At 36.5% G+C, this 21,443-nt stretch overlaps 1 protein-coding gene across 2 annotated transcripts in view; it reads left to right on the top strand.

The window, feature by feature from the left end:
* Positions 1-21,443, top strand: part of LOC128987917 (centriole, cilia and spindle-associated protein-like) — a 32,567-nt gene that overhangs the window by 5,117 nt on the left and 6,007 nt on the right. For both annotated transcript variants that reach the window (XM_054409010.1, XM_054409009.1), the window contains exons 2-3: positions 5,357-5,479; positions 12,549-12,671. In XM_054409010.1, the coding sequence (XP_054264985.1) occupies positions 5,357-5,479; positions 12,549-12,671 (246 nt within the window). The remainder of the gene's footprint in view (positions 1-5,356; positions 5,480-12,548; positions 12,672-21,443) is intronic.

The raw sequence follows: 21,443 nt of genomic DNA, 5'->3' as shown, positions 1-21,443 counted from the left end.
ATCTAACCTACCTTCAAAGGACTTAATGCAGTCACCAATTCACAGAAAGCACGACCTATCACCCTGACATGCCTTTTCTGACATCAAAAGGAGTTTGCTTACATTCTAGAGGTATGGTTAGGTTAGGTTATGTTAGAATAGCACAATTTTATTATGTAATTTCTAAACAGCGAAATATAGGCCTAAATCATTAATAATGATAAAATACTGGTAACAATAATACATTATAAACTTATTGGTCTTAGAAAGTGAAAAGTGTAACTTAATCAGGTGATTTTCATATTGCAGAATCAGAGTTAGCTGATTAAAGTTGGCCCTTCCATTTGCTTGACTATGATTGAAAACAATCAGCTGTTGGCTTACTTAACCCATAGTTCATTCCACTTGTAAATGTCATCCATCCTACCTTGTTTATTGTAATGTTGTATATTAATACGGCGATATCTTGAGAAATATTCATCAGCTGTGAAAAATAATGGTATATTTGGATTCAGGAGGTAAAAAACTATAAAGTAAGATATCAAAATTAAAAATTCGTTTGGAGGCACCTATACGGAATAATTACCAAACTCGCTTAAATGGGTACACTCAGTTGTGGTTCCAAGGGGGGGAGGGGTTCAGGGGCTAAAAACCCCCTCCCCCTTGGACCCTGGAAAAATAAATTTTGAACGTACATCTCGTCCTTAAAACACTGTCATAAAACAGACATCAACGTAGTTTTTATTAAACTTAATGAGCGATGGCAGGAGTAGTAGCCTATTAAGTTTCACATGGATAAAACTTTGTGGACAATAATAAAACTTTGTGGACAATAATAGCACAACGAATAAAACAATATTACGCTATGGAAAGTTGTACGCACTAGCCTACGCATCATCCAATTTTTACAACAGTCAGGTGACATGCCAGGGTAATGGCGAGCGAGGACGGGGAAACAGCTGATTTCCTGATGTTCCATAGTTAGTTGTCAAATTGTCTGCTAGCCACTAACTTTACACAGGCCTTAATCAGCAAGCGATCAGCGGTAGCACCAGTAGCCTATTACCATTGACTATATATTTAAACACTAAGTGTTACAGTATATATAGTCAATGCTATTACTGAATTCGATACTATACATAACTTATTGTGACAGATCTATGAAATGGAGAAAAACGTAAGGTTAATAAACGTGTCTACTTGATTGCATGACATAGGCTATAACAGGTGAAATGGAATGTTTTAGGACAATTGGACACAGTTATAGCCGTTAGAAATGACTTGATAAAGTCGCCAAACTGCTTTTAGAAGATTTGGCTTCGTAGTCTACAGTAGGCCTATGCTTTGAAATTCATGAATGCAAGGTCGTCATAGCTTGATTTTTTTAATGTCTACTTGCTCATGACAAAACAAATGACAGGTGAAACGAGAGATTGTTGGACACAGATATAGGCATTAATAATGGCTTTAGAAAGTCAGTAAACAGCTTTTATGAGGATATGGCCGTAGCCTACAATATGTTTTGAGATTTATGAATGCAATCGTCATAGTGTTACTGTAGATTTTAAGATGTCTACTTATTCATGACAAATAAATGGGGAAATGGGAGGTTTTGCACACAGTTCTAGACGTTAAAACTGGCTGTAGAAAGTCACCCTGTCACCCAACGGCTTTTAGGAGGATATGGCCGTAGTCTGTGTTGAAATTCATGAATGCACTCGTCATAGTTTAATTTTTAAAATGTCTGCTCATGACAAACAACAGGTGAGATGGGAGTTTAGGCCTATGGACAATTGGGCATGGTTTTAGGTGTTAAAAATGGCTCTTGAAAGTCACCAAACTGCTTTGAAAATTCCTAGTTTTCCCAGTGGTGGACTCCCGGACCCCCCTACTTTATTGGGGGGTGCTCCACACCCCCCCAGCCACCCGGTATCCCCCCCTTGACAAGGGCCTGGAACCGCCACTGGGTACACTTCCATAACTTATCTGTCGGCACAAACAACCGAATGAAAATATGGGTTGATAATGTTGATATATATCGATTATTCGATATATCGTTTGGTTCGTTAGGTAAGGTTAACCTAACCTAACTAACCAAACGATATATTGAATTAAACAATCGAATAATCAATATTACTCTTTCGCTTGTTTGTGCCAACCGATATGGAAGTGCTTAAAAATCGTGACAGGGCAGTTTACTATACTAGACACCTCACCAAGAGTTTACTAGACCCCACGCCCAGATTATACTAGACACCATTACTAAGATTACCAGACACCACCCCAGATTACTAGACACAATACCTAGACTACTAGACACCAAGCCCAATTTACTAGACACCATACCTTGATTACTAGATACCACACCCAGATTACTAACTTAGACACTATTACCATGATTACTAGACACCACATCCAGATTACGTTTAGGTTAATCTAAGTTAGGTAGGCTAATAGTGTCTAGTAATGGTAATGGTGTCTAGTAATCTTGGTGAGGTGTCTAGTATAAGTAACTGCCCTGTCATGATGTTTAAGCGAGTTTTTCAGGCTGGTGTCTACAGAAAGCCTCGGTCACAAAAAAGTCATTTAAGAAAGTTGTAATAATGGTGTCTAGGATTCATGCAGTGTATGTCACTGACGACTGACTCACAGGACACATTATGTTTTGCATTCTATCAAAAGGTCCATAAGTATTACAACCCCAAAAATGCTATCATTTATCCACCTCAGTTTGTTTCCAATTTTAGTTGTCATCACACTGCTAGAAATGGTTGCCAAATCTAAGGCTGCGTTTATGCACGAGAAACGGGATTTTTATGTGATCAATTTATATGATCATTCCAGGATGGTTGATTATCAATATGAAGACCCAAATATTTTGTAGTGACAGCACTATTTTCATTATTTAAGGCAGATTTGTGTTTCACGTAAATTTTATTTCTTGAGTTTTATAGTCATTCAATAGAAATCCATTGTTATGAAACCATTTGGATGCATTTAATTTTGTGACATGGACTAAATTTGTAAGTACAAGTTGGTTAAATTGTTTTCATGAAAAAAAGTTGTATCATCCGCGTACAGAACAGTTTTTGTATTTATTGCCATTGGAAGGTCATTAATGTAGATTAAAAACAGAAGTGGGTCCTGTGGAACGCCCCAATTTACTTCCCTGGTTCCCTTTCTTGTGACTTTTTCCCATTGGAAAAATTCTATTTGTTTACTAAATTATTTGTTACGTTACTATTTTTTTGTGGTTTTTTTATAAGATAAAAGAAAATTTAGAGAAGATCCGTTAAACCCATACAGTTCAAACTTTTTAATACAAATTTCAAAGCCAACACAATCAAATGCTTTGCTCAGGTCACAAAAGGTGCCCTGAGCAAAGGTCTTGCTTTCAAAGGACTGATGAATTTGCCTGATGAGATTGTCATGAGCATCAATTGTAGACATTCCTTTTCTAAATCCAAATTGGGAAACATTCAAGTCATTTGCCTTAAAATATTCACTGATTTGTTCATAAACTAGTATACTTCAGTTAATTTTCCAAGGACTGGGACAATTGAGACAGGACAATAACTCTGGCGCTTGATTTTGGGACCCTTCTTATAGACCGGGCAAACGCGATAAATCTTCATTGAATCTGGAAATAATCCTTCCCTTAACAATGCATTTACAGTACTCATCGCAAGGGGTAGGGTACATCTAAACTATGGATAATACTTTTTAAGTAATTTGTTTCACATTCCATACACATCTTTACTATTAGAATTTTTCATTTTCTTCACTGCATTAACTATCATTTTCGGTGTTATTTCATTCAAACTAAATACAGTGTTATTTTTATTCAATTCTTCATCTACAAAATCCAAATAAGAGCTACATTTCATTTGTTTGTCTAGTTTTTATTTTTTATAACAATAATAGAGTTAATGAAGTAATTATTTATAATGTCTGAATCAATTTTTGGTGCTCCTACATCACTAGATACTTTGTTTTTCTTAATTAAATCCCAAGCGGCTTTACATTTATTGCTGCTGTTTTCTATATGAAATGCATTACTTTGAAGTTTTGCTTCTTTCACTGATAGTTTATATTTATATTTCAAAACACTATAAGCCTCATTGATATCTAAAATAGGCTACATGAATCACTTGTATTATTTTTCAAATAAAACAAATTCAAAAGTTTCTCCTTCATGGAGGCTAGATCAGCAGTAACCACTCTTGTTTGGATTTAAAATAATATAAAATGATTGTTTAAATTATGTTAAATATTGATTGAAATTTAGTTTCTGAATTCTCATTATTTAATTTAAAAATCAGCCCTTCCCAATCATATGAAGCTAAATTTAGACATAAATTATTTATATTCTATGAAGGCAAATAAAAAGTCATCTTTGAGACATGGTCCAATATTTGATTATTGTTTCCTTTTGAACATTTCTGGGGTAGACACACACTGATTACCACCCCTTTATGATCAGAGTATGGAAAATCAAAAGTATTTACACCTTACTACTGGCATAAAAAAATTCTCAGTGAGCTAAAAAAAAATTTTTCACTGGAATACGTAGAATAAAACAACAGAAATTTATATGGAAGTTATGGGAAGTTAAAATACAATGACTGGTGGTGTAAACTTATCTTTATCTAGCACTATTTTGCGATTATGTTCTTAGTTTCTAAATGAACAATGTTAAAATCGGCCAAAAATAATGTTATAAAAAGTTCTCATAACTTTAGAATGGATCAAGATTTTTAAAAACGGATTGCAGCATCGTATTCAGGTTAAACATCTAGTTTAAAACGATGGGTCACAACCCTACCTTTACATTTGAAAAAATAACTTTGTATCCAATATTGCGGATCCAAGATTGCGGCCAAAAATTTATACCCAGTCAAAATGAAGTACTTACTACTCTACAATGATCTGACGTGGTCCGGAGTTGATATCTTAAGAAATGTAGAAAAAAGTAGGGGGGGGGGGAACTCATTTAAAACTCACCCTGTATAGCCTAATCCGTGTTATTCTAAGGAGGCCTAGTTTGGTTACTTTTCTGTAGAGCTTCAAACTCGAGTGACTAATCTTTTTCCCCCAATACATCAGTTGTAAGGACAGCAGGAGTAAATTCTTTTCTTCCTAGGCACTTAAAATACACCAAAATGGACGGATTCCAATTTTATTAATAGATGTAAATTTAAACTTACTTGCCAAGATTAAAGATATAAGATTTAACTGAGGATAATTCAATATGCAGTAAATAATATACAATGACCTATAACTATCCTACTTCCCTGTGGGAAATCTCCCTCTTAGTGGACAAGTCCAGAATGGTTGTAAATGTATTTATGAGTTGAATCAATTTACATATTTTTAGAAAATCCAGGCAGTTGTCAAATCAAGCTACCCATTACTGGGAGTACCAACTGAGAGATTATCCATGTGAATGCGAAGCTGTGAATGAGACTGATAGTGATGGAGGACCAGTGCCTCATCACAGGTAATGTTAGACCATCATATTTTTTATACTGTATAGTTTTTTGTCAAATTAAGTTTTTGTTTTAATTTGTGTTTATTTTTGCCTCTGGCATTCTTGAGCGGAGCGAGCAAAGCTCTTATACATCGACTCTTATGCATTTCGTAATACGCAAACTGCTCCTAGACGGCTGAAGCAATCGTTTTCAAATTTTGTATGGTGATAAATACCATATCAGTGAGTGCCAACATCTATATGGTGTTAAAGAAATCTCTCAGGAATCTGCCCCACGGGGTCTCAAAGTTTCAATGTAATCCTTATGGAAGCAGTATTTGACACAAGAACAAAGGCATAATATCAGCTGTTGACTTTTGAATGCAGTAGATCAAGAGATAACTGATAGCATTATTCCACAGATATTAAAACAGAAACGGTATGGATCATAAATATAATCAAATGACGACACTAGCTTGAATCTTATACTAATAGCCTTAACATCTTGTTTGGACGTTTATTGACAGTTCCATTTTGAATAATAAAACAAACATGCTTGCAGTTAATTAATAATTAACAGTTTAGTTGAAGTTGTGTTTGAAATGTTCTAGGCTTACTTGGGTAAAGCTTATGTGTAATATTTTTAGTAGCCCGTATATTAGCGATGAATTGGTTTGTGGTTAGTATATTAATCTCGTGGGGGTTTTTCAAACGAACAGAACCACTTATTTCAATGCGAACAATGTTGACGTCTTTACATGGTAATACATAGGCTACAGCTTTTTAAATAATAGTGTCTTAGTTGATATGGTGTTTTTTTATCTGATAGGTTTAGTTGAGAAAAACTGAATGATTAATACTAGGTGGCGTTCCCAGAGGCATCCACAAAATTGAGCGGAGTCATCAAGGGTTCATATTATATTGTTTTTGTCATACTGCAGTAAAAACAAGGGTTTTTAATGCATACATGTGGGTCTAAAGTAGCATTTCTACTCTTTTTAGGGTGTAAAAATCGTTTTTAGCTTCTATGGAGTAGGTAAAAACCAGCTGTTGGCAACTCAGTTGTAAATTTCTATTGTAAACGATTGCATTTATTGAAAATATGTATCGATTCGAGCTTTGTTTTAATCATTTTAACCTACAGTCTACAGTATCTTTCAATAGCATTTTAGCATTGCAGATACATTAATCCATTCCCACACTCAACACAGCTCACCTTTACTACTTCCTTCACCTCTTCCTACGTCTCGGACCTGTTTCCCTCCCTTCCCATAGCATTAACGGATTGCAGATCTCTTAATCTAATCGTCATTAACAGTTCCCACATTCCGGAGTGCTCGCATTTACTACTTCATTCACCACTTCCTACAACGCGGACCTGTTTTCCTCCCTTACTATAGAATTTTATGAATGCAGACCTACCTAAATCTAATCGTCATAAACAGTTTCCACACTCCAGACTGCTCACCTTTACTATTTCCTTCACTACTTTCTACGTCATGGACCTCAAGCTAGTGTTGTCATTTGATTATATTTATGATCCATACCGTTTCTGTTCTAATATCTGTGGAATAATGCTATCAGCTATTTCTTTACCTACTGCATTCAAAAGTCAACAGCTGATCATGTCTTTGTTTATTTGTCAAATACTGCTTCCTTAAGGATTACATTGAAACTTTGAGACCCAGTGGGGCGGATTTCTGAGAGACAATTTTAACGCCATATAGATGTTGGCACTCACATCTGGTCTTTATCAGCATGCAAAATTTGAAAACGATCGATTCAGCCGTCTAGGAGGAGTTTGCGTGTTACGAAATGCATAAGAGTCGACGTATAAGAGCTTCGCTCGCTCCGCTCAATGGTGAGTCGGTGGCTCAGTTGGGAGCGTCGCGGATTTCGGGCCCAAGGCAGCAGTGTTGTGGGTTCGGATCCTGGTCACTGCCACAAACTTTTATCAGTACAGTTCACCTTTGTACTGTACCGTCTCACCCCTTGCTTTGTTGGATACGTTCCACGCACAGATCTGTAGTCTATGTGGACGGGCAAGTGCAAGGTTAAAAGAGGCCGCCAACCTCTTAAAAAAAATTTAGCTTTCATAAAAAATGATGAATTAGTTTGATTTAAATGAAAACCATACATGTTAACAAAGTTCAAATATCATCCATACACCAGTTTTCTTGAGTAATTTTGGATTTTATGATGTGTTTGAAATGCCGCTACGTAGCAAATAATTAGTTTGATCTTGTTAAGATCAACATGGACCACTACTATGTACTATAAGTAGGCCTACTACTATAAGCACAACAATTTTTGCCAAATCTCGACAGCTTAATCTTTATCTTCGACCACTTTCCGATTGGTTATAAAAGTTATTAACGTGATGGGGCCTAACAAATGGGTGTTGAAGATCAATTCTTATGTCCAAGAAAATACTGTTTAAATGTATTTGAATTTGAAACACATGGTATTATTTCATATGTTAAATAATTTTTAGTGATTGTTCAATGCTGTAAATAGTTGTTGGTTTTCAGTCTCCCATTTTTATAAAATTAAAACCTTAAATTCCAAGTCTTAAAGCTTCCTACTAATAACAATGGGTTACACAACGGGGGTAGCGGATTTCTACCCCCGGATATTTACCCCCATGAAAAAACGCCTACGTCATTTTGACGTCACGAGGGGCGGGGCCTATACACGGTCGAGAAACAGCCCGCGACTGGAAATCTACCCCCGGACATCTACCCCCGGACATCTACCCCCAGACATCTACCCCCGGACATCTACCCCCGGAAATCTACCCCCGGACATCTACCCCCAGACATCTACCCCCGGAAATCTACCCCCATGGTCAGCTACGCTACGTATCGGCCAAGATGCATTGTTGTAATTGATTTTATTAATTGGTTTATGTAAATAAATAACGGCTCTTCGGTTATTCATTAGCTTCTAATATCCAGTATAAAGCATGCGATATGTTGTTGTCATGTTTAACATGTACATCGAATAGGTAGGCCTACAGTATTTTACATATTTGATTTACGTAGCTAAATAAGGTTATAACAAATAACATTTATCTTATGTTATTGGAATTAAAACAACTACAAGATTATGCAGTTAAAAAAAACTAGGTATTCTGAAATCAATATTTTTTTTTAACCGACTTCCCCACTATCAACAAAAGGAGGAGGTTCTCAATTTGTTTGTGGCGATGTTTTTTTTTCTATGTATGTTCACCAATTTCTCTGTGATTCTTTTACCGACCAGTGTGGTTCCACCACCAAAATAACCAGGAGAGTTTCTATTTGGTACCTTATGTATTATGTTTAAGTATAATATTTGTTTCGGTGAAAAATTCTGATAACCTTAAATATTCAACATTCATTTTGTTTACATTTGTGCAAATTGTTTACATTTGTGCAGAGAAGGCAATAAATAATAATAACATTCCTACAGCTGTTAGTTGAAACCATTTAAATGAAGCTACAGACAATTCTTCATGAAACAGTTGCTTCATATTGATCAATTAACTATTTCTTGCCATGGAGCCTAAATGAATTACATTGAGAAAATGCACCAGAGAATATGCATTTTGTTTTGGTTACTATAAAAAATGTATTTTAACGTTTGGCCTGATTTGTGTACACAGTAATTCTGTTTTTAGTATTGAATATTCCGACTTACAAAAACATATATGTTTCAGTGAATAGCTGTATGATATTCACAAATAAAGGTGTATTGTGAAAACCAAAGCATTCGTAAAACAGGTCTAAATATAAATCAAATGCAATTATTCCTTACACGACCTATGAAGTGTGACAGTGCATAATCGTCAATTGTCTTAAAAGTGTTAAATATTTTAATTACTAAACATGCATTTGCAGATGTGGAATGTTTATTAATATTCTCTACCCAGTTACTATAACATATCAATACTATTATGCCTGCTTCGGAAATATTTTCTTGTATTTTATGTTTACTTCAGAATAAATGCATTATGAAAATAACACACACAAATGTTCTATATGAATAGGAAAATACTTTAGTTTGATATTATGATAGGGAAAAGAAGCTAGTTTAGTATTAAAACGTTACTTTTCCAAGTTAGAAACATTTAAATGCGTTATAATCTTTTAAAAGATACTCGTTAATACCACTATAATGCCGATCTCCGATTACGGTAATAAAATAACACTTAACGCATAACTATGAAAAAGACATGCAGATTAACACCTTTAGTTATAGATAGTCACCTGCAATATGGACACCCTCTTTCAATTTTGTATCAAAAATCATCATAGAGTCTTAAAATACGTGAGCTTACCTAATACAAAAGTTTACTTTATTGAAATTATTTCATTCTTTTTAGAGCGTTTGAAGTTGGTTGTATTTTTTACAAAAATAAATTATCTAAATATGCTATTATGAGTATGCTTTCTTATTATTTACTTTAAAATATTTTTGATGATATCATCATTTTGGTGACACACCTGTTGCGTTGACTGTTGTGTTGGCAACGACTTGGGGTATATTATAGCCCAAGAAGAATTAAGTATTTTTTGAGTTTTTGTTTTACAAGAAAAAAAATAATTTGCATAATAAGCTAATGAATAACCGAAGAGCCGTCGACTTACATAAACCAATTAATGAAATCAAACAACAATGCATCTTGGCCGATACGTAGCGTATCTGACCATGGGAGTAGATTTCCGGGGGTAGATGTCCGGGGGTAGATGTCCGGGGGTAGATGTCCGGGGGTAGATGTCTGGGGGTAGATGTCCGGGGGTAGATTTCCGGGGGTAGATGTCCGGGGGTAGATGTCTGGGGGTAGATGTCCGGGGGTAGATGTCCGGGGGTAGATTTCCAGTCGCGGGCTGTTTCTCGACCGTGTATAGGCCCCGCCCCTCGTGACGTCAAAATGACGTAGGCGTTTTTTCATGGGGGTAAATATCCGGGGGTAGAATTCCGGCGACCCACACAACGCAACCCATGCACAACATGAACAACATGGGCTGCTCATGTAAACGCTGAAATCAATGTGAATGTGGATGTTAATATAACTTTCGTAACAATATTTTATTTTGAAATGTTTGCATTCATTTAAGTCAAATTAATTGCAAGTCAATCTTTAAATTTGATACTGTAAAAAAAAAATTTTAATTTTTGCCTATACTGAGTATATTCATCTTTGGCTAGTTAGTTATGTTTTAGTAGTTATATGACGTTCTCATAACTGAGAGTGCCATATATTTTGTGTTTTCATTTTTATAATCTCCATCACAGGAAGTCCTCCTTATCAGCCTAAAGGGTAGAGAAATATTTTTCGGGTCTATTTTTATTTAGAATCCGAAACTGAAAAGGGATGATGTCTAGGTTATCGCTAGCTTGCTTTCTATGTTGGAATTGTACCGCCCCGTTTGGAAAAAAGTTGATGACAGAAGTTTTAAACATAAAATGTAAATGCTGGTCCCCAAAAATGTCTAAAATTACATATCTGTGTTTTTTAATCCCCTTCACTACAAAACAATGTCTAGCCAATCTAATTGCCCCAATATTTATCTCTACAAATGTTGGGTTCACTTAAAACTGTAGGTAAAAATAATTATGAAGCTCGATGGAGAAGGTCAATAGTAATATTATTTGAACCCTGATGACTCCGCTCAATTTTGTGGTTGCCTCTGCGAACGCCACCAAGTTTAAGTTTTTTCATAAGGAAACATTCCAAACCTTGGTCTACCTAATTGACCTTTTGTTAGATAGCATCTTTAATCAATAGTCCCAAAGACAATTAAGAGCTAGGTTCAGAACACGATTACTAGAAAAATACAGGTATGGATCATAAACATATACAAATGACGTTTTTGGCCCGAAAATAAACATTATTTGACATTGCTTAAATGGAACTGCCAAAACATATGTTCAATGCTATTAGTATAGGATTCGGGCTAACAACGTCATTTGTTTATGTTTATGATGCATACCGGTATTTTTCTAGTAATCGTGGTTCAGAATCAACCTCGCTTGGGATCGATCCAGCAACCACCAACAAGCAAAATATAGCCTATTCTTGTAGAGAAATGAAGGGACTACTATCATAGACAAATAGAATATGGTAAATATAGACTGTCAAAGGAAGGTTCCGGCGCACACCGCTGCAGGCGAGGAGCGCAGGAGCCGTATGTGACCAGCAGAAGCTGCAGCGGAGTGCGCCGTAACTACATAGCACTCCTAGCGGTGGACGCCAGAACTTATGCTAACCGCAGCACAGCTGACGGTCTATATTATTTATTCTATTTGTCTATGCTACTATGGAGGGATGCAGCTTGATCCTGTCACTAACAAAATATTTACCTTGCAAAAACCAGAATTAAATTTTTTCTTGTGCCTCAATAGACAAGCAGTTGCATCAAACTACGGCTACTTCCCAATTTAGAAAACTTTTTAGACATAACTATTCATCACAGTATTATAACCTGTCAAATTAAACGCTGAAATCTCATTAATAAACTGTTATAGATCAATTCCTAGTACACGGATGTTTTAAGTTAGATCCAAGCAGTTTGAAAGATAGATGCTCAATTGACTGGTGAATAATGATTTGCTAGGGGAGGGTAAAATGTAGCCACCTGCCAGGTGCAGGGTTGAATAAACTCACCCATATGATAAGTCCACACCACTACTTGCTGGTAATATACCAAGCTCTCTTCCATAGTGTATTGAACTATGGCCTAATGCTATGGGGACATGCACCGGCTTGTGAGGATATCCTCGTACTCCAGAAGAGGACAATTCGTGTAATTACTTTTAGTAAGAGACTGGATCATTGTAAGCCACTTTTCATGAAAACAAAGGTCTTAACAGTCTATAACCAATACATCCATCTGTGTACCGTCAATGTTAAAGCCAACCTATTAAATTTCCCTACAAGAAGTACCATACATGCACATCAAACCAGGCGTAACAATGAAATAGACATCCCTTTCTGCAGACTCAGTAATATAGTATAGACACAACCTATCTGGCATCGCTGGTCTTGGTGACAAAGGAGGTAATTAAACAAAATTTCATGTGTACTAGTTATTAACCAGTTACTTTTTTACAGGCAAAAACACAAGGAGCTATGGGAAAAATATAATCATCAGCTAGGTAGAGCACCAGAGACTAAGGATGCTAGAGACGAGGCAGTTCAGACACCAGAGTGGACAGGGGACGAGCCTGACAGAAGGTACAAACCTAGATCCGTTACAAAGTCTATACTATTAGTGAAGTTGTTTTTAACCTCAATGCACAATGATTTTTTCTTTTAGCGAATTTCCTATAGGGAATAAGCTATTACCATAGTACTCATAGTAAGACCTGGACCCGGGACCGATTTACTTTTTCGTTTTGAAGTCCCTAGAGACCAAAAACACCATCCGTTCAAATTTATATATATGTCCGCTAGCACGATAACTCAAGCTAAAATGATCCGAACATTCGGATGATGACCACTAAATAAATAATACAGAGAAAGTTGTGACGTAAAATTCTAGGGGGTGAATAAACTAGTATTCATAAAGTCAGGCTAGGCCTACCAGCCACACTCAAATTTGTTCCCCGGAGTGCTCAGAAGGAGCCAGGAAACTCCAGGGGTCGATACGAAGTTGTTCACGCTCAGTTGGAGCTATATCGTCCCCACCTTTGTTTGAGTGTTTTGGGAAAATTTTGCCTAACTTTTAGACAGACTCTGTAAGGCAGACGAGTATTCTCTCTCAGCCAATGTGATTAAACTTGTGTTAAACTCTTAAGTTATTTGGCGAAAGACGTTGGTATATAATATAAAATAAATATAATACAAAAAATGCCTACAGAGTTTAATTATGTAAATGAAGAATTTAGCGTGATACGGTTACAATGAATTTAATACTAATATTCGTAGCTAATTGTTCAAATCTGAACACTCCCAAGACTTGATCCTATCACCCGCCAATGACAGGGTTCAGAACTCAATCGACAAGTTTTGGGGCATTAAAACGACAAATTAACTAAAATAAATTAAAGCAATAATTATTGGTTCAGCGAACGGAGTAGTCGTGATTTCAACTCTAATTTGTTAACTTAAAACTGAACGATAGCCACCGCTAGTCACTGGCAGGCAGGAACTAGCAGGTCTAGACTCAAGTGGGTGAAATTTAAGTTATTAAATTTAGAGATTTAAAATTGAATTCTTAAACGAAAATAGTCGTAGAACGAGAATACGTGTATTGAATGAAAATTAAACATAAATCGTGGAAATGGGACTAACTATTGTAAGATATCCTTCGATAAACGAATTATCGATGATCGTAAGCGTAGTGATGGCGTGTAACGACGATGTTACTACAGCAAGATAGCAGAGGTTTCAAGGGTCCTTGATGTTTCCAATGCAACGGTTATGGTCACATATCAAGAAACTGTAACAAATCTAGCAACATCAGCATCAGAAATGAAAGAGACAGTTGAAAGTACTAGGTGGCGTTCGCAGAGGCATCCACAAAATTGAGCGGAGTCATCAAGGGTTTATATTATATTGTTTTGGTCATACTGCAGTAATACCAGTCGTTTTTAATGCATGCGTTGAGGGTCTAAAGTAGCAATTTTACTCTTTAGGAAGTAAAAAAAGTTTTTATCCTCTATGGAGTAAAAATAATTTTTATCCTCTATGGAGTAAAAATCAGCTGTTGTCAACTCAGTTGTAAATTTCTATTATAAACGATTGCATGTATCAAAATATGTATCGATTCGTGCTTCAAAATTATTTTAACCTACAGTCTACAGTCTCTTCCCATTGCGTTTTAGCTTTGCAGATACATTAATCCATTCCCACACTCAACTCGCTCACCTTTACTACTTCCTTCACCAACCCCTACTTCGTGGACCTATTTCCCTCTCTTCCCATAACATTTTAGGATTGCGGATATAATAATGTAACTGCCAAAAACAGTTCCCACACTCTGCACTGCAAGCCTTACCACTTCCTTCACCATTTCCTACGTCATAGACTTGTTTCCTTCCCTTCTCATAGCATTTTTGGATTAAAGATACATCAATCTAACTGCCACAGACGGTTTTCACACTATGCTCATACTTTACCACTTTCTAAGCCTTTTTCTACATCGTGGACCTGTTTTCATCACTTTCCATAGCAATTTAGTATTTTAGATACGTTAATCTAATTGCCACTAACATTCCCCACACTCCGCACTGCTAGCCTTTACTACTTCTTTCACCATTTTCTATGTCGTGGGGATGCTTCCATCCCTTCTCATAGCATTTCAGCATTGCAGATACATTAATTTAACTGCTACAAACGGTTTCCAGTTCCCACACTACACACTGCTCACCTTACTAATTCCTTCACCACTTCATACGTCTCGGACCTTTTCTCTTCCTTCCCATAGCATTTTATGATTGCAGATACCTTAATCAAATTGTCATAAACAGTTCCTATACTCCGGACAGCTTGCCTTGACTACTTCCTTCATCATTTCCTACGTTTCGGACCCGTTATCCTCCCTTCCCATAGCATTTTATGATTGCAGATATCTTCATCTAATCGTCATAAACAGTTCCCACACTCCGGACTGCTCGCCTATACTACTTCCTTCACCACTTCCTACGTGACGGACCTGTTTCCCTCCCTTCCCATAGCATCATAGGATTGCAGATACCTTAATGTAATCGTCATAAACCGTTCCAACACTCCGGACTGCTCACCTTTACTACTTCCTTCGCCACTTTCTACGCCACGGACCTGTTTCCCTCCCTTCCCATAGCATCATAGGATTGCATATACCTTAATCTAATCGTCATAAACAGTTCCCACACTCCAGACAGCTTGCCTTGACTACCTCCTCACCACTTCCTACATCGTGGGCCTGTTTTCCTCCCTTTCCACAGCATTTTATGATTGCAGATACCTTAATGTAATCGTCATAAACAGTTCCCACACTCCGGACTGCTCGCCTTTACTACTTCCTTTGCCACTTCCTACGCCAAGGTCCTTTTTCCCACCCTATCCATAGCATTTTATGATTGCAGATACCTTAATCTAATCGTCATAAACAGTTCCCACACTCCGGAAAGCTCGCCTTGACTACTACCTTCACCACTTTCTACGTGACGGACATGTTTCCCTCCCTTCCCATAGCATCATAGGATTGCAAATACCTTAATATAATGGTCATAAGCAGTTCCCACACTCCGGAAAGCTTGCCTTGACTACTTCCTTCATCACTTCCTACGTCGTGGACCCGTTTTCCTCCCTTCCCATAGCATTTTATGATTGCAGATACCGCAATCTAATTGTCATAAACAGTTCCAACACTCCGGACTGCTCGCCTTTACTACTTCCTTCGCCACTTCCTACGCCACGGAACTTTTTCCCTCCCTTCCCATAGCATTTTATGATTGCAGATACCTCAAACTAATCGTCATAAACAGTTCCAACACTCCGGACAGCTTGCCTTGACTACTTCCTTCGCCACTTTCTACGCCACGGACCTGTTTCCCTCCCTTCCCATAGCATCATAGGATTGCATATACCTTAATCTAATCGTCATAAACAGTTCCCACACTCCGGACAGCTTGCCTTGACTACCTCCTTCACCACTTCCTACATCGTGGACATTTTTCCCTCTCTTCCCATAGCATCGTATGATTGCAAATAGCTTAATATAATGGTCATAAGCAGTTCCCACACTCCGGACAGCTTGCCTTACTACTTCCTTCGCCACTTCCTACACCACGGACCTTTTTCTCTCCCTCCCATAGCATATTATGATTGCAGATACCTTAATATAATGGTCATAAGCAGTTCCCACACTCTGGACAGCTAGCCCTGACTACTTCCTTCATCACTTCCTACGTCGCGGACCCGTTTTCCTCCCTTCCCTTATAATTTTTGGAATGCAGATACCTAAATATAATCGTCATAAACAGTTTGCACACTCCAGACTGCTCATCTTTAGTACTTCCTTCACCACTTTCTACGTCGCGGATCCGTTTTCCTCCCTTCCCATAGAATTTTAGGAGTGCAGATACCTAAATCTAATCGTCATAAACAGTTTCCACACTCCAGACTGTTCACTTTTAGTACTTCCTTTAACACTTCCTACGTCACGGACCTCAAGCTAGTGTCGTCATTTGATTATTTTATTATCCATACCACCGTTTATGTTCTAATATCTGTGGAATAATACTATCAGCTATTTATTTATCTACTGCATTCAAAAGTGACAAAAGTCAACAGCTGACCATATGTTTTTGTTTATGTGTCAAATACTGCTTCCGTAAGGATTACATTGAAACTTTGAGACCCAGTGGGGCGGATTCCTGAGAGTTATTTTTAACGCCATATAGATGTTGGCACTCACTGATATGGTCTTTATCACCATCCAAAATTTGAAAACGATTGATTCAGCCGTCTAGGAGGAGTTTGCGTATTACGAAATGCATAAAAGTCGACGTATAAGAGCTTCGCTCGCTCCGCTCAATAACATATTAGCCTACAGCTGATTCGTACTGTTTAAAATTTTACAACAGTTGTCACTTTGTTTACATTTTAGTAGTAAACAATATTGGGATTATTCTGATGGTATTTTGTGCAGTTTAATATTATTCAGTTTGTGTTTAATTGATTAGTGTTAATTAGAAATGGCCAAAAGGCGCCAAGACATTACAATTCAAACTAAAAACACAATTTTTAGAGTGTACAATTATAAAAAAAAAAACATTTATTATAAATCTGCAGGATGACACTGACTCTGATGGCTTAAGCGAAGATGATAGTAAATATCTACTTTCCAGTTATGAGAGTGAATGATGTAATGGAACGTCTCCAGTACTTTTTTAACGTCCACATTACAACCAACATTTGTTAAATTTACATCATTGTGTTCATTTTGTGGTATATGTTTTAAAAACTAAATTAAATTATTATGTTTTTACGAGTTTTGTTTTCTATTTGGTGTGTACTAAGGCATATTGGCCTTTTATTATTAAGGATTTTAAATATTTATACAATTAGTAAACAATGTAAAATGCAAAAACTTTAATATAGCTGTTACATACAAATGGTTTAATTTGTGTGTATCTTCAAACATAACTCGTTCATTCAAATAGTATGATCATTTTGCTAGGTTAGTTTATCCTCAGTAAAAGAAAATTAAATGCTCCTACTTGTCATTTACCTAGCGAGTGTAATGTTGTATACTGATTATTCAGGCATAAACAGGATAACCCAATGGTTTTCATCCTGATCTGACCTTAGGGCTCCGCTAGAAACGTTGACAAAGTTCCTATTACCGACGGTATTAAAATAATAACTAAATAAAGAAGTGAAGAATCACTTTAGAATTTTGAAACCAGTTCACTACGATATTAACTAATTTTATAACATATAGTTACATTACCAGAACTGAAATTGTATTTAAAACAATCCATCAAAAGCATAAAAAATGTTAGTCCAGGATTATGTAGGCTATATTACATTATAACAAAACTTAAAATGAAATTAAAATTGATACGTAGATTATTTATTGTTGAAATGTATCTTATAGTTTTATTATGTGTGTAGTAGTTCATTGAATGTTTCCGCTATATTCTACTTCTCTGTGCAGCGACTTAATTCAACTATAATAAACAAAATGCTTCCTTAAAAACCTGTCTGCAATATAAAACAGATGATTGGTATGGGGATTTCAGTGTAGAAAAGGGTAAATGAGTGGGAGATTTACCATGATAGGGAAATCATATGTTGAATTCCAACCGCACAATTATTTTAGACAAACTATAGATTCAGGAGCTAGTGCTCATTTATGTGTTGACAGTGTGATGTGAAAATAAAAGGAAATCTCCACAGTTGAGTATTACCACCGTATGGCACAGGATGGTAAGTGACACAATTGGAGATACAAACCTTTTTGTAAATATTTCAGGTACTTCATCAGATGTTAAAGTTCAAAATGTATATTATGTTCCTCAGTTGAATGTAAATGTACTGTCTGTCAGTCAAATTGTGAGTAAAGGGAACACTGTGATTTTTGACAACGAAGGAGCTCAGATTTTCAATAGTGACAATGAAGTAATTGCCACAGCTTCTAAGGTCAACAACTTGTTTAAGATAGTTGTTCAACCCCCTTCAGGCACAGCCATGACTGCAAAATGCAATGATCAAATTATCTGGCATAAACGTATGGCTCACCTGAATTATGATGATCTGACAAAATTGTCAAATGGCTTGGTGCATGGAATCAATCTTTCTGATAAAAAGCCTGACATTCCTTGTGAATCATGTGTATTTGAAAAAAGCCACCGACTACCTTTCCAACCAAGTAGCAGTAAAAGAAGTGAACTGCTAGAATTGGTACACTCTGACTTGGTTGGACCGATGGAAGTAAATTCTCTTGCTGGTTCTAAGTATGTTCTTACTTTCCTAGATGATTTTAGCCATAAAACGTTTGTTTATTTCTTGAAGACAAAGGATCAAGTTTTAGAAACATTCAAATCTTTTAAACATCTGGTAGAAAATCAAATTGGGAAGAAAATCAAAACTCTGAGAACAGATGGAGGTGGCGACTGGCGAGTATTATATAGCAAGAAGTTTTCTGAGTTCTATGAGAAAAACAGGTATTGTGCATCAGACTAGCTGCAGTTATACACTATAACAAAATGGTAAAGCTGAGCGATTGAACTGCACACTAATGGACCGTGCCCAATGTTTATTGCTTGATTCTGAGCTGCCTAAATGTTTTTGGGCTGAAGCAGTTAACACTGTCACTTACCTGTTAAATCGCTTACCGAGTAGGACAATTTCTTCGACTCCTGAAGAATTGTGGTCAGGCCTAAAACCAACCCTCTCTCAGGTGAAGACATTTGGTTGCAAAGCTTATGCACATGTTCCAGCACGAAATCGTAAGAAACTGGATGCAAGATCGACACCGTGTATTTTAGTAGGATATTGCTCTACAACAAAAGGCTAACGTCTCTACAATCCGAGGACAAAAACGGTACTAATTTCAACTATTTCAAGAGACGTGACATTTTCTGAACATAAAAAGGTAGTATTTTGCTGAAAAATGAACATGAACAAATGAACGGGAACAAGAGACGGGAACATGTTTAACAGTATAGAAGATTTTCCTGTAGCAGCACCCGAAGAATCTGAATATGACTCAGCAGATTATGATTTTGAAGTCGATGAAAGTTCTGAATTTGAAGAAAATCATCCGTTGCCAGTATCCAATGATCGACCTCAAAGAGTCCGTCAACCTCCAAAATCTCTTGAGGATTATGTAACTTTTTATGCTGCAAGTGATGATGAGTGTGCTAAACCTCAACTCAACCGTTACAGCTCTGTACACTATTTATTAGCATTAGCTGCTGAAAAGGACCTTGAAATAGACCAAATAGATGCTGTCTGTGCATTTCCTCAAGAAAAACCCACAGAAGAAATATTCATGAATAAACCTAAACATGAAAAAGCCTCTCGTAAGTGGAAACGGAAACTACACTCATGTTTGATTAGAGTAGGAATGACTCAGTCAATCTTTGATTCCTGCGTTTATCACATGGTGAAAAATGGGAGGATGTTAATCATTACAGCCTGGGAAGACAATTTAGTAGTTTTTCACAATAATAAACATCTCAAAGAAAACCTTAAGACACGACTAATAAAAGAATTAAAAATAAAAGATATGGGGACAGCAAAATTCATTCTGGGATTAAGAATAACCCGGGATAGGAAAAACAAGAAGATTTTCTTGTTCAACAAGCATTAAAATGTTAAAAAGGAAAGAAGCTCTTAAGAAAAAGTTCAAAGAAAACAAGTGAAAATTTTCTGACGATAACACAAGACAAAGACAAGCTCATGAAATCTATTTATTAATACGCAAGCAGTTTTCTTTTCAGTTTTCACAGTCATAACTCGATAACGGCTGGACGGAATTTAATGTTTGATGTGTCATATTAAAGGTCTTCTTACCAAGATGTGCAAATACGTCTCAGAATGTTAAGAAAGGGCATCACTTAAGTACAGTTAAGGGCTAAAGTTTCGGAACAATGGCGCTATCCGTCGTCATTGGATCAAACTTAATTTACTTTGTTTACAACTAAACATCTGGACATGGTTTGAAATAGTTCTTAAGGTTAATCACAGACTGCAGGACTTATTACTTCCAGAGTAAAGTCGGAATTATTTATATTGTGTTTTAGTATCTGTTTATGAAGTCTGTTTCATTAATACTGTAACTATTTCCTAGCAAAACTTGACAACAAATTGTTGGCAATAGTTAAATTGATTTACCTTCTAGATCGTATTTTACTGAATTATCACATGGTAACAGTTCGGTATAATGAAGTGAATGTTTAAAAGTGCACAATGCATTCATTTACCCATTACTTTACCAATTTATCATGTAATTTACAATGTGTATCATTATTTCTTTGTGGTGTTTTTTTCTGTTGTTTGGTTAACTCTTTCGTGTTTTATTAAATTCAAAATTAAATGCCACTTAAGACCAAGAACTGCTTTTGACCGGAGGGAACGCGAACGTGACCGCTTGCAACACCCTTCCAATGTAACATTTGACGGATACAGAGCGGCAGTACTAGACCGCTGTGGTGCTACATCTAACCTCGAACAAAAGAAAGTGTAATGTTAACATGGCGATGCCTTACATTTTAAGCTAGAAAATATTGGCTGAGATAGTTTCATTTTTTACTCTTTGTTGCCATAAAGGAAAGGTTCATTTACCTCATTTGTGCAATTCACCATACTTTCAGGAACTTATTGGAAACTCCCAATCTAAAAACAGGACTACAAGACATAGATCCGGAAATTATTTAGATAAAATTCGTCAATTAAATTCCACCTTTGTCATGGTCAGCTCCGAAGCTCATTTAGACGCAGTGGTCAAGCAAAAGAAATTCAAATGAACAACAAACATGCATGCTTTACAAGTTGAAGTGTGCTTTGTAA

This window comes from Macrosteles quadrilineatus, unplaced genomic scaffold, assembly GCF_028750875.1.
Source record: "Macrosteles quadrilineatus isolate MER2022 unplaced genomic scaffold, UCM_ALF_1.0 Scaffold_2__2_contigs__length_208266976, whole genome shotgun sequence".
Taxonomy (NCBI): domain Eukaryota; kingdom Metazoa; phylum Arthropoda; class Insecta; order Hemiptera; family Cicadellidae; genus Macrosteles; species Macrosteles quadrilineatus.
Note: the sequence above shows the minus strand (reverse complement) of the source record. Positions and strands in the feature narration are given on the sequence as shown.